We start from the raw sequence: 14,901 nt of genomic DNA on the forward strand, positions 1-14,901 counted from the left end.
GGAGGTTTGCCGGCTTCAGAGCTGCAGGGTTTGTATGTTAGGGCTACATTCCATTCTCTTTTACACTTGCGTACTCTGAGGTAACTCTTCACTGTCCCACGATGGCTTTGAGGCCAATACTTTAGCAAGATTCGAAGAGGGACTGGACAGTTCTATGGCTACCAAGAATATAAAAGCTCCTGCACTCTTTGGAAGGGATATCAAACATCATACTTCATGGTTAAAAGCCAGTCTCTAACTCTGAGGGATTAGGATGAAAGCTTCATGGGGGGCAGATTATCCCATACATGCCTATTATGGGGTTACTTGCACCTTCCTCTCAACCAACTGGTGTTGGCCCTGCTTGGAGACAGCACCCTGGATTGGAGGGACCCCCAAGCCTGTTCTAATCTGGTATCCCTATATCCTATGTTCATTGACTTCAGCGGCGTTACACTGGTGATAGCAAAGGGGGAATCAGACCCATACTGCTTAAAAAGTAAATGCTCTGTTTAAATATTAGTTTTTCTACTTATGAAGCTATTATTCAAGCAGGATGAAAACCAGTCTCCAAGCTCTGACCAGGGGCTTTTTTATTGTCAATTTCCAGCAACATGTTCCAGCAACAAGAGGCTCAAAAACCTCATTGGTGAGTCACAAAGAATTCATTCCTGACCAGAAGGTCCCTTACCTTCTGACCGTCTAATGAGCGGGGGATGTTTGAGGTGGGAGGTGGCGGATGGAGTTTTCTGCTAGCCCCAGCAATAACCTTTAACATCGATTGTTTTGGGGTAAAAGTAAACATGCTTCATTCTCTTGAAAGTTTTAGTTTCACTCTTTATTTCCCATAAATTTGGTGAGAATTGCTGGGCTGAACCAAGCATGAATAAAAACAGGAAGCTGTAAAGAAACAAATCCCATTCATTCTAAAGAGTTACACATTAACTTTCAGGAAGCTGTTAAACCTCTTCTGAACTGTAAGGCCTAAATTTGGGAATAATATTTGCATCTACACCAAAGAGGAAAAAAGGAGCACTCAAGGAAGACAAGGCTGTGGCGGAGAAGCTAACAGAATTCTTTGCATCGGTCTTCGCTGCAGAGGATGTGAGGGAGATTCCCACACTTGAACTATTCTTTTTAGGTGACAGATCTGAGGCTCTGTCCCAGATTGAGGTGTCATTAGAGGAGATTTTGGAACAAATTGATGAACTAAACAGTAATAAGTCACCAGGCCCAGATGTATTCACCAAGAGTTCTGAAGGAACTCTCATGAAATTTCAGAAGGACTAACTGTGGTATACAATATATTCTTTAATCAGCCTCTGTACCAGATGACTGGTGGATAGCTAATGTAACACTGGTTTTTAAAGATGCCTCCAGAGGCAATCCTGGAAACTACAGGCCGGTAAGCCTAACTTCAGTAGTAAAGAACAGAATGATCAGAGTCATAGATGAACACGATTTGTTGGGGAAGAATCAACATAGCTTCTGTAAAGGGAAATCATGCCTCAGCAATCTATTAGAATTCTTTGAGGGGGTCAACAAACATGTGGATATAGTGTACTTGGACTTCGAGAAAACCTTTGACAAGGTCCCTCACCAAAGGCTCTTAAGCAAAGGAAGCTGCCATGGGATAAGAGGAAGGTCCTCTCATGGATCAGTAACTGGTTAAAAGACAGGAAACAAAGGGTAGGAGTAAATGGTCAGTTTTCACGGTAGAGAGGGGTAAATAACAGGGTACTCCAAGGATCTGTACTGGGACCAGTGCTGTTCAACATACTCATAAATGATCTGGAAAAAGGAGTAAACGGTGAGGTGGTAAAATTTACAAACTATATAAAATTATTCAAGATAGTTATATTCAGAGCGTACAGTGAAGTGTTACACAGTGATCTCGGTGACGGCAATAAAATGGCAGATGAAATTCAGTGTCGATAAGTGAAAAGTAATGCACTTTGGAAAACATAATTCCAACTATACAAACAAAATGATGGGCTCTAAATTATCTGTTACAACTCAAGAAAGATCTTGGAGTCATCATGGGTAGTTCTCTGAAAACATCTGTTCAAGGCGTAGCAGCCGTCAACAAGCCTAACAGAAAGTTAGGAATCGTTAGGAAAGGGATAGATAATAAGAGAGAAAATATCCTAGTGACACTGTATAAATCCATGGTATGCCCACACCCTGCATACTGCGTGCAGTTCCAGTTGCCGCATCTCAGAAAAGAGAAAAAATACAGAGAAGGACAACAAAAATGATTTGGGGTATGGAACAACTTCCATCTGAAGAAAGATGAAATACCTGGAACTGTTCAGTTTAGAAACGAGGCGACTAAGGAGGGCAAATGACAGAGGTCTATAAAATCATGACTGTTGTGGAGAAAGTGAAGAGAGAAGTGTTATTTACCCATTCACAACACACAAACCAGTAGTCACTCAATTAAATGAATAGGCAGTAGGTTTAAAACAAATATAAGAAACATAAGAAAGTTTTTCACATAACGCACAGTGAACCACTGGAATTCGTTGCTAAGGGATGTTGTGAAGGCCAGAAGTATAAATGAGGACAAAAAGTTCCTGGAGGACAGGTCTATCAATGGCTATTAGCCAAGATGTTCGGGGGGACAACCTCTGAAGCACCTGGCACTGGCCACTGTCGGAGGACAGGATACTGGGCTAGATAAATCATTGGTCTGGCCCAGTATGGCCGTTCTTATGTTCTTATACCGCTTTGGACAGAGAGAAACGAACAGAATCCCTGGAAAGGCAAGGGAAAATGCCTCCAGTCTCAACACAATCTCGTGACAGAGAGTGAGGTATCCATCTAGGACCTATGGTGTGGGATGAGGAAACATTACGCCTGTTGTGAAGCACTCCATCTAACCGAGACTAAAGGCACCTGAGTGAGAGTAGCACACACCGAGGGCAGGTCTATACTTCAAATGCTGCATGGCACAGCTGCCCCAGTGTCGCTACAGCACTTCAGTGAAGACGCTATGATGTCGACCGGAGAGCGTCTCCCATCAGCATAGTGAATCCACCTCCCCACGAGGCAGTAGTTCCGGCGATGTGAGAAGCCCTCCCATTGGCGTAGCGCTGTCTATACCAGGGGTTAGGTCAGTACAACGGCGTCACTCAGGGGGGTGGGTTTTTCACACCCCAGAGCGACGCAGTTATAAGAGTGTAAGTTTATAGTGTAGACCTGGGCCCAGGGATTACAAGATGTGTGAACTTAACACATTCTCACCTTCCTGTTAGCGACCTTTGCTACTGCTCTCCTCTCTGACCTGCCTCAGTATGTGAGGTGGATTCCCTTAGACTCAATGGGCCCAGCTGGAAGGAAGTGTGCAAAGTGGGGAAGTGACACGTCAATGAATGTGTGACGGTCTAAGGGGGTTGAAGTTGGTGCAGTGAGCATGGCCAAGGGGCTGACACTCACGTGACTTGCTTCTGAACATGGCCAAGGCATTTTGATTTCCCCCTCAGGTTCTTCCTCACACACGTCTTAATTTAAAAAACCTGTTGGTGGTTCCCATCCTCTGCTCCCACTAAAACACTTGTGGGAAAGAAGAAAAGGCCACAGGACACGACAAGGGACCAGACTGTCCAAGCTCCTGCCAGAGGGGGGTTTGTAGCCTCATGGACCTAAAGAGAACAAGGTCTCTTCGCGCTCAGAGCCCAAACGTCAGCAGGCAGAGTCTCTGGATCCTAGGGCCTCTATGTAAGGAGCCAACCTCCACTGCATGGATTTCCAATGGAAACTCCAGGGGGTCTTGAGAAGATCACGCTGGGCAGACTGGCTGCTCCCTAGCTCCACTCCCTCTGGTCCCAGGCTCGGACTCAGAATCCCCGGGAGTGCAGGGTCCGGAAAGTCTCTGCTGCAGTTAGCGCTCCCCTGCTTTGTAGCTTTCAGTTTGCTGCCACCCCATGTCGCGCTCTCTGCTCCTCTCCCTGCCTCCTAGCAGGGAGGAGTACCTGGGTCATTGCCATTAATTCCACTGCAGCATCAAAAGGCTGCAATCAAGCCTTCACCTTCATTTGCTGGCGGCATGTTTGGTCAGCTGTTGGAGGGTGCAGTGCCACAGGGCTGTTTGGAAAAGGAGACAAGCCCAAGATTTTCCAAACCCAACCATTTCCCGGGGCATAGTTCAAGCTTCACGGTTCTGTTTAAACATTATCTTGTTCACTGGGACTCAGTTTACAGCACCTCCCTGGAGGAGTTCCCAGCGCCGGGAAAGTAAACAGAATGTGGCTGTAACTAGACACGCTGGCCAACTCCACAGGTGTAATATGTGCTCCCAAGCATTTCCGTAGGAGCCAGAGACTGGGTACTGTGTGTACATTCTGTGGATTGTCACAGACACGGGGATCTGCCTGGCTCTGCCTTACCTTTCAATTTCTTCTTTCCAAACTTTAATCCAGATAGCGGCATCCCAAGAGTCTCTTTCAGTGCAATTCCATGGAATTTCTGGAGAAGAAAAGAGAAGATTATTTACAGTGGGGACTCCTGCCGCACAAAAAATAAAGGTCTGCAGCCTTCAAATGGAAGAGTTCAGTTCCTAAACAATATGACCAATGGCTGGTGATTTTTAATTACATAATCATCTCAGGTTTCCCAATCATCCTGTATAAACCCAGGTTACTTGACTGGGACATTTGGAGCTGCTCGGTTCCTGACCCTGCACGGGGAATATGTTTGGGTGACCAAACAGCAAGTGTGAAAAATCGGGACGGGGGTGGGGGGTAATAGGCGCCTACATAAGACAAAGCCCCAAATATCAGGACTGTCCTTATAAAATCAGGACATCTGGTCACCCGAGAATATGTCAGGTGGGAGACAGGGTGCAAAGGGCCTTCCTTCCTCGTGCCACCGAAACTCACAGACATTGCCTTGGGTGCACAGATATGGCCTGAGGCTAGCACTCACAGTGACAGTTAGGGTTGCCAGTCATCACCACTGACCGGGCCATTAAAAGTCCAGTCGGTGGCACAACAGGGCTAAATCAGGCTCCCTACCTGCCCTGGCTCCGCGCAGCTCCTGGAAGCCGCCGGCATGTCCCTGTGGCCCCTAGGCTCAGTGGTGGCCAGGGAGGCTCCGTGCGCTGCCCCCGTCCCGAGCGCTGGCTCCGCAGCTCCCATTGGCCAGGAACTGCAGCCAATGGGAGCTGCGGGGGTGGTGCCTGTGGATGGGGGAAGTGTGCAGAGCCACCTGGCCACATCTCCACCTACAGGCCGCAGGGACATGCCGGCCGCTTCCAGGAGCCACCTGAGGTAAGTGTTGCCCGGTGTCCACCCCCACCACACACACTCCAGCCCGAAGCCCCCTCCCACACTCCGACGAGTCTCTGTTCCTGTGTGCTTGACGGATTTTGCCATGATTGATGTCAGGAATTGAGCCTTACCGAGCTAACAGGGCCAGCCTGGGAAGGTTGAGGTACTCCCCGGGTTGTTATTAAAACAAGCTTTCTGGACAACAGCAACGAGGCAACGCCAACAAGCTCTCATGCTTTAGTGGGAAATGATTCCTCAAAATACAGCCACTGAGAACAAAGCCGCAGACTGTCACTGAAATACACAGTCCCAGCGCAAAGCCGCAGACAACCAGTGTCTTTGCTGCAAGGGTCAGCATATTCGGTCACGGGACGATGTCCATTATTTTCAGTTCTCATGCATTTCTTCATTTTCAGCCCCCACCCATTCCACATGTTTAGGGTTTCTCTTTCATTTTTAATAAGAGCTGTCGTAGACAACAGGAATGAGCCAATACCCTTTGTACCCCAGTACTATTTCAATATCTCTGGGTCTGAGTTCTGCGGCTCATATCCCAGCCCACTGATTTCTGCCCAGCCTGATACGGAGAAGCCTTGGCATTCAGTTAGTTCTGATTAAGTACCATTCTCTTTATACGCTTTGCCACTCTGAGGTTGACTCACTCCCTGATCAGATGCCTAGCATGAAGTGAAGGCCTTGAGATACAAACCCCCGTCCTTGCAGTCCAGTATCCTGATGCCAGAACTGCTCATGAAGGACACTAACAATGGTGACCTCAGAGAAACTTCTAAATATAGAAAGCTTGCCCCAAATTCTCCACATCCAGCGCTGGTTCACGTTTTCCATACAGCTCTGTGTGGTGCAGAGAAATCTACCCAGTACGGTATTTAATACAAGAAACAATGTTAAATTCACAACACAAACTGTTAAAGGAGAATACACAAACATCTGGCTGAAACAACCTCCAGAAATGAATTCCATGGGAAAGACCCTGACCCATCTCCCACTTTAGCAACAAGGCCCGCGGTGGGTGGGTGGGGATGTGTGTGTAACTTCAACAGGGAGAATCCAGCTCTCATTTGAGATTAATTCTACCACCAGTTAGCCATCCAAACCTATGTGTGCCACAGTGAAGACACCTGAGGGGACAGGAACATCAGATTGTATATATTTTCTCCTTGTACTAAGAGCTAAATAAAATGTATATGGCCCAAATGCCTCCCTGGTGTAGCTTCACTGGAGTTGTGCCGGGAATTAATTTGGTCTCCTCTCCCCGCCTGGAATTAGAGATAAACAGAAACAAAACCCCCAGATCCCTGGAGAAGCTTTGATCTGGATCCAAAACTTTCTGTGCAGATCCTCTCTGCCCAAAATGTTAATGCAAAGTTACTCCTGAGTAGCTGTAACTCATTAAGCCTGGGATGTAAAAAAACCCCCATAGCAGCTATCACTTCATCCATCCTCCCAACTCCCATACAGCATCGGCATCACACACAGAATTAGGATGCTCTATTGCTCACCATACCAAGTTCAGTCACTGATTGACCAGAGTCTGCATCCTGAGGGGTGGTGGGGTTTGTTTAATAACGGATTAATTCTTCTCCTGTTGCTGCAAAGATGCTTTAGCACTGCATTCTGCACACGGTCTAGCTGGGGTCATTCAGCTCCCCCCAAAAAGAGGAGTTCCACAGTCAAAGACCATCGACGCTGCCTCTGCATGTCTCACTGCGGATATTGCTTCAGCATCCCTGAGAGCAGCTGCCTTGGAGGGGAGAGGGAGTGTCTGTGAACCAGGTCCAAGCCTGCGAAAGTCTTAAAGATAAGAGCCAGGATCTAGACCAGGGGTTCTCTCAGAGTGCGGCCACCAACGCTCACCGGTGGCCGCTCGGACAATTTTTCCTAAAATACTTTAATTAACGTTAGGAAAAACAAATAAATAGGCACATAGCCATGTCCAAATCATTGTCATTTATCTCTGTGGGGTTTTCTTTTGTAGACTCAATAATAAAAATAATGTACAGTCGTCTCAATTCTTTACTTTGCAACTCTTTTTAAAGGAAGGGGCCCCTGAAATTGCCTTGCCTCAGGCCCCCTGAATCCTCTGGGCGGCCCTGACTAGTCCTATAGCCTGTGCCATGCAGGAGGTCAGACTAGATGATCGCAAAGGCTCCAAGGCCAGAAGGGACCAATGAAAACCTTTAGCTTACAGTCGTCTCAATTCTTTACTTTAAAGAGAACAGAAACAAAAGAAGGTGCTGTGTCTTTTTTGTTGTTGTTTCTTTTGCTTTTTTGGTTGCTTTATTTTTAGACTTGCTAGCTAGTAGGTCTGCTGCTGTGAAAACTGCTATTTATATGTTTGATAATATCACTTGTCACAGCAGCTGGGAGGCTTGAAAAGTGATATTAAACATGCAAATATCACTTTTCACAGCAGACTTACTCAGCCCTAGAATCATAGACTATCAGGGTTGGAAGAGACCTCAGGAGGTATCTAGTCCAACCCCCTGCTCATAGCAGGACCAATCCCCAACTAAATCATCCCAGCCAGGGCCCTGGCAAGCCGGGGGACAAATTAAGCCCTGGATGGAGAGGTGGGTAGGGAGGCAGTGGGGGCCAGGAGTATTGGGGTGGGAAGGTGGCGAACCTGGAGCCAGAACCCAAAGCCCTGCGGTCAGAGCCCGAAGCCCCACAGCTGGAGCCTGCCACCCACCACCCCAGGGCTGAAGCCGGAAGCCCAGCGCCCTGGGAAGCTGGCTGCCTGCTCTTCTGGCGTTTGTGGTTCCAGAGGGGACACGGCCCAACCCCTGCTGGCGGCCCCACGGGAAGGGCCACTGCTTTGCCCCTCCCCTCCCCCATCACTGCCCAGTAGGCTGTGGCCACAAGAAAAGCCCCACATTTGAGAAACGCTGATCTAGACTCTTTCAGGAGTGTGACGTTATTAACATAATCTAAGACCATATAGAACATGGTTGCAACCAAAGTCCTGTAGTGGCACCAAATCTTGTATAAAGGGGGTCAAATGAGGTGTCTAAGACAAGGTTATGGTTTGTTGGTTATAATTATGCTGTCTATATGTGTGTATCAGTTTTGTAGTTGAAGTTATGAATATTGGCTCTATACTGTCTGTATTTCAAACTTATGCTATGCTTCTGGGAAACATCCCAGACAAGTTGGTGTTAGCTCTGCCTAGCCTGCTTGATGGCCCATTAAGGACCATCAGCTGTACAATTGACCCATTGAGAGAAGGCAGATACACCTTGTAACTCAGCAAAGTATGCAGGGACTGGCCCATGTGACTCCAGACTCCATTTTGCTTTAATTTTCCACAGTAAGGACAAAGAGGTTTTCTTACACCTGGAAAAGACTATAAAAAGGCTGATGCCTCTCCTCCATCTTGTCTTCAATCCTGCTTCGTACCTCTGGAGGGACTTTGCTACAAACAAAAGCTCTACACAAAGGACTGATGACCCATCCCAGCGGGGGATGTATTCCAGAGACTTGATTTGAACCTGCAGTTTATTCTATCGCTGCTGCAAGCCTGAACCAAGAACTTTGCCATTGCTGTATGTAATTGATTCCATGTAACCAATTCTAACTCTCATCTCTATCTTTTTCCTTTTATGAATAAACCTTTAGATTTTAGATTCTAAAGGATTGGCAACAGCGTGATTTGTGGGTAAGATCTGATTTGTATATTGACCTGGGTCTGGGGCTTGGTCCTTTGGGATTGGAAGTACCTTTTTTCTTTTACTGGGGTATTGGTTTTCATAACCATTTGTCCCCATAACGAGTGGCACTGGTGGTGATACTGGGAAACTGGAGTGTCTAAGGGAATTGCTTGTGTGACTTCTGGTTCGCCAGTGGGGTGAGACCAAAGTCCTCTTAGTCTGGCTCGTTTGGTGCCTTAGAGGTGGAAAAACCCAAGCTCTGGGCTGTAACTGCCCTGTTTTAAGCGATTTGTCCTGAATTGGCACTCTCAGTTGGGTCCCGCCAGAACCGCATCGTTACAAGGAGTAAATGTACTCTGTGTTCTTTGCTGCTTAAGAGGCAAGCTGCTATGTGCTGCATTAGCCAGTGTTGCCTTTTATCTTCAGCCCCAGCTATAGTGAGATACAACAGTCTAATCTAAAGGCATGGCTCACTGGAGCTAGTTCCTTGATCAGGAAGGGCAGAGTCTCCTGCAAACTGGATGTGACTTCTGCTCTCTGCAAATCAAAAGTGGCAGTGAGTCCAATCAGCTCCGGAGACTTTGCACTTCAGAGGGCAGATGTCCAGGATGAAGGGTGTGGTCAGTGTCTTGGCCAGCGCCTCACAATGTAAATAGCCGTGTGATATTTGAAATACAGAGCACATGCCATTTGTGCACATGAGAACTCTCCACAGCAGTTTAGTCTCTGCATGTGAATGAGCAGGGCCGGCTCCAGGCACCAGCTTGGCAAGCAGGTGCTTGGGACGGCCACTCCGGAGAGGGGCGGCAGGTCCAACTATTCGGCGGCAATTTGGCGGACGATCCCTCACTCCCGCTCGGCGCGAAGGACCTTCCGCCGAATTACCGCTGCAGATTGCGATCGCGGCCTTTTTTTTTTGGCTGCTAGGGGCGGCCCAAACCCTGGAGCCGGCCCTGTGAATGGGACATGTAATCGGATAGTTTTATTTGTATCTATCTGATGAAGAATCTATAAACCTTCACAAACTTTAGAACAAAAATATCCTTCCATTAAAATACTATCATCCTTAGCTAACCAGTAAATATTTAGAGGGCTGAATCCCAGGCAAAGTGTGTAGCCAATGAGAGCCAGACCAAGTTCAAGGCAGCTGGTGGGATGTGCCAGCCAACTGATCTGAGTGAGGTATTGCTGTACACCAGGAGAAGAGGCCCTGAGCTTGGAACTTCCATCAGTATCAGCGGGGGTGGGAAGGATTGTTGAGATTTTGCAAGAAGTTTTGGATTGAAATAGAATAGGCAAATTCCCAACTCATTTTTTTTAATTCTTTCCAAATTAGTTTATCCACCTATTAAGTGGGCACAATACTTGCCTATAGTTGCTGCAACTAAAAAGACAACATTTACCAGCAGGTGTCACACACACCGTGGTCTCCAAGACACTGCACACTTTCCTGTGTTTAGGAGAGAAGAAATCTGTGCTGTCCGGACACCACTCTAGGGTAATGGTGGGCAGGGCTGACTTTGTAATGGTGCCGCTATAGTTAATGCTTGTATAAAGCGCTCCCTTTGCAGATGTGAAGTACTAAAGAGTTCAGCCAAATTGTTCAAATATTGGTGCCCAGAGGTAAAGGTGGATTCGGTTCTCTCTCTTAGGGCACTGAAATTGGAAAATTTTGGCCTTCAAACAAAATTAAAAGCTAGACGCCATCATTGTAGTGTGTGAGCACCTCACAACCTTTAATGTACATCTCCTCACAGAATGTCCCGGAGGTAGGGCAGGGCTGTCCTTGCCATTTCGCAGATGGGGAACGAAGGCACCAAGAGACGAAGTGACTTGCCTACAGTCACACAGGAAGTTTGCGGCAAAACAGAGAATTAAACCCAGGCCTTCTGCGCCTCAGGCTAGCAACCCGACCACTGGACCTCCCTTGCTGCCTTGGGCTGAGGCTGGGTTTGACTGGTTTCAGCCTGGAATAGGTTCTAGGAAACCTAGGTGATGAATTCTGCAAATGGGACTCATGCTGGAAGTAGTGACCCAACCTGCACTCTAGTAGCACCAATTGGCAAGTTGAAATATTTCCTAGAAGCCCAACAGGTTTTCCTTTGAATCAAAAATAGGGCAACCAGACAGCTCTGCCGAGGCTCTGAGAGGAGCCAGCCCTTCAGTGATTACATTCTGAAGAGCTCTACAAAGCTAAAGGTTTTCATTGGTCCCTTCTGGCCTTGGAGCCTTTGCGATCATCTAGTCTGACCTCCTGCATGGCACAGGCTATAGGACGAGTCAGGGCCGCCCAGAGGATTCAGGGGGCCTGAGGCAAGGCAATTTCAGAGGCCCCTTCCTTAAAAAAGAGTTGCAATACTATAGAATACTATATTCTCAAGGGGGCCCCTGCAGGACCCGGGGCAAATTGCCCCACTACCCCCCGGGCAGCCCTGGGACTAGTTTGATTTCCTGTGTAACACAGGCCCATACGACTGCCCTCCATTAATTTCTGTTGGAACTAGAGCAGACCTTTTAGAAAAACATTCTATCTGGTTTTTTAAATTGTCAGTGATGGAGAATTGTTCTTCTGGTTAATGACCCCCACTGTTAAAAATGTGCACCTTATTTCCAGTCTGAATTTGTCTAGCTTCAGCTTCTAGTCATTGGATTATGTTAGAGCTTCGCTGCTAGACTGCAGAGCCCTTTATCAAATTTCGGTTCCCCATGTAGGTTCCTATAGACTAATCAAGTCACCCCGTAACCTTCTCTTTGTTAAGCTAAATAGATGAGGTCCTTGAGTCTACCACTCTAAGGCAGGTTTTCTAATCCTTCACTCATTCTTGTGGCTCTTCTCTGAACTTTCTCCAATTTATCAACCTTCTTCAATTATGGGCACCAGAACTGGACAAAGTCTTCCAGCAGCGGTTACACCAGTGCCAAATACAAGGTAATGTAACATCTCTACTTCCAGACAACATTCCTCTGTTTATACATCCAAGGATCGCATTAGCCCTTTTGGCCACAGTGTTGCCCTGGAGCTCATGTTCAGCTGATTATCGACCATGACCCACAAATCTTTTTAGAGTCACTGCTCCCAGGAAAGAGTCCCCCATCCCGTAAGTGTGGGCTGCTTGTTTTGTTGCTAATGTATAACTTTACCTTTGGCAGTATTAAAATGCATATTGTTTGCTTGTGCCCATCTTACCAAGTGAGCCAGATCGCTCTGTATCAGTGACCTGTCCTCATTACTCACCATTCCCCCAATCTTTGTCTCATCTGCAATCTTTACCAGCAATAATTGTAAGTTTTATTCCAAGTTTTTGATAACATGTTAAATAGCACAGGGCCAAGAACCGATCCCTGAGGGAGACCACTAGAAAGGCACCCATTTGATGATGAGTCCCCATTTATAATTATATTTTGAGACCTGCCAGTTAGCCATTTTTTAATCCATTGAATGTGTACTATGTTCATTTTGCATCGTTCTGTTTTGTTTTTTTAATCAAAATGTCATGCTGTACCAAGGAAACTCATAAAACTGTGTCCGTATGAAAAGACCTAGAGCCCTACAATGTGCCAAGTTAATTGCTGGGAAAGAGATTCAGTCAGTGATCTGTCACGGTTCGAAGTAATGACCCAATATCAGCCATCCGTTTCCATATCAAATACTCCCTAAACTGACACACATGGAAAGCAGGACTGATTTGCACTGAACACATTTGAACAAGCTAGTGATGGTTTTCATTTTACTTCTTAACAGCTGTGGAGAGAGATTTTTGCAGAAAGAAAAGCAGACTGCACTTTCCTCACTGTGAAACAATTCAAACAATAGCAGAGTTTCCCCAAATAGTCTGTGTTTAAAATCATGCAGAGTTCAGCTTGCTCCACCCAGCAATTCTGCCAATTTAGTCCTAAACTCCCCCCAAAACCAACACATTTTGGTCAGACTTTACAAAGCTTCCGTGTCTAAAAATGCAAACTTTCTACAGCTGACGCTGACAGAAAAACAAACAAGGCAAAGAGAGCATTAAATCTTACCCTTGAAGGCTTTTAAAAGTCACAGCAACAGTTCCTGCCCTCCATAGCACTGGAACACACTCCTCTCTTCTCATTTATACGCTGCTGTATCCCCTCCCTAGATCAACTTAACTCCTCTGGTTATTGCACACACAGGATGTGCAGCTAGGAAAGCAAAGTTGCTCTAAACTGGGAAACAAGCACTCTAGGGTTTGTCTCCCATGTTAAAATCCACTGCAGACCTGGTTTGCTCTGTGATGAACTGCTGACTAAATTTACTCTTAATTCCTTACTACTGACTTCACTGACTGGCCTTGGCTACTTGCCAAATTCTTCTGTCTTTTCCCCCCTCCTGTTTCCTGTAGATAGGGAAAGTGGATTTGCTCCTTTAAAAAAATAAAAAATAAAAATAAAAATGCCAGTCAGAGCAAGCTATGAAACACTCGGGCAGGAAGGCAAAGCGCCCAGCCCGGGAATGTCCAGCCTGGATTCTAGGGGCCACTGCTGCTGTTGCTACTTATCACTTGCGAGTGTGGAGGGGTTTAGAAAGGGAAACGAAAAGGCAGAGAAAAAGCAAACACTTTGAAAAGGGGGAAGCAAAAGCAGGAACTTGTGAGTGGATCCATTTCTGAGCACCAAAGAGCCCTTCTCTGTTTTTATCCCAAATTACTTAGCTCTCTTTAGGCACAGAGGAGCTGCCATACCAGAATAAGACCGGGGTCCTTCTCATCCAGTCTCCTGTCTCCAACAGTTACCGGTAGCAGACGTTACAGAGGAAGGTGCAAGAAACCACATAGACTACGTCATAATCGAACCACAGGGTTTCCTCCTAGCTCCAAGGCTGCCAGTGGCTGGCTTCTGTCACAAAGCATGAGGGCTTATGCTCTTTATAAAATCGTATTCCAATTCCTCCTCTGGTCTCCGTGATACCCATATTGCCTTCTACATATGGAGTGCAGCTGTCAAGATCATCTTCCTGGCCAGTCACTCAGAGCACCTCTGAGACTCTCCGACTGTCCCCCTGGTTCCCCCTCCTCCAGGGGATCAAGTTAAAGTTTCTTGTTCTCACTTCCAAAATCCTTCCCAATGCAGCCTCTGTCTACCTGTCTCCCATCACTTCACCCTCCACCACTGATGCAAGCCTTGACCTCCATGTGTCCATGTCTCCCACAGTCACCTTCCTGCCACGCTGCCCCTTAAACATGGAAGCCACTCGCTGAATGCATCTGGGAAGCCACTGCCCTCTCCTTAAGACCAATTCTACCAAATGTCTGCAAGAAATGAGCCAACTCGGAGTGGCCAGGTATGGGGAGCATTGTGGAGAAGCTCATTTATTTAAAATTAAAAGCCTATATATGTTGTTACTTCTCCTCCCCCATCCCATTTGTCTGTCTGTCTGTCTATCTCCTTACCCCGGGCGTTCTCTGGGGAAGGAGCTACCATGACTTCTCTGTGTGTGGCCAGTATCTCACTCGTGGTGGGTGGGGCTGGAATACTAATCAAAAAGGAAATGCATTCATGAATTAACTGATTCATAATAGCAGTAGGAAAGCAAAGGATTCTTCGGCCACGTGCACAAGCGTGATCAGGGGCTGCTCCTGGAAGAGCCTAGCAATGAAATTGGTGTTTGTTTATTAGGTCATAGAATCATAGAATATCAGAGTTGGAAGGGACCTCAAGAGGTCATCTAGTCCAACCCCCTGCTCAAAGCAGGACCAATTCCCAGCTAAATCATCCCAGCCAGGGCTTTGTCAAGCCGGGCCTTAAAAACCTCCAAGGAAGGAGACTCCACCACCTCCCTAGGTAACGCATTCCAGTGTTTCACCACCCTCCTAGTGAAATAGTTTTTCCTGATATCCAACCTGGACCTCCCCCACTGCAACTTGAGACCATTGCTCCTTGTTCTGTCATCTGCCACCACTGAGCTCCATCCTCTTTGGAACCGCCCTTCAGGTAGTTGAAGGCTGCTATCAAATCCCCCCTCA

At 46.9% G+C, this 14,901-nt stretch overlaps 1 protein-coding gene across 3 annotated transcripts in view; it reads right to left on the reverse strand.

The window, feature by feature from the left end:
* LOC117878866 (phospholipid-transporting ATPase ID-like) overlaps positions 1–14,901 on the reverse strand; it is a 121,313-nt gene that overhangs the window by 94,024 nt on the left and 12,388 nt on the right. The window contains exons 1-2 of one of the 3 annotated variants that reach the window (XM_034773492.1): positions 12,938–13,278; positions 4,368–4,446 (exon numbers count right to left, since the gene is read on the reverse strand). In XM_034773492.1, the coding sequence (XP_034629383.1) occupies positions 4,368–4,410 (43 nt within the window). In that variant the 5' untranslated portion in view covers positions 4,411–4,446; positions 12,938–13,278. Of the gene's footprint in view, positions 1–4,367; positions 4,447–12,937; positions 13,299–14,901 lie in introns of those variants that run through there. The other 2 variants (XM_034773494.1, XM_034773493.1) reach the window with 2 other exon arrangements.

This window comes from Trachemys scripta, chromosome 6 (genome assembly GCF_013100865.1).
Source record: "Trachemys scripta elegans isolate TJP31775 chromosome 6, CAS_Tse_1.0, whole genome shotgun sequence".
Taxonomy (NCBI): Eukaryota; Metazoa; Chordata; order Testudines; family Emydidae; genus Trachemys; species Trachemys scripta.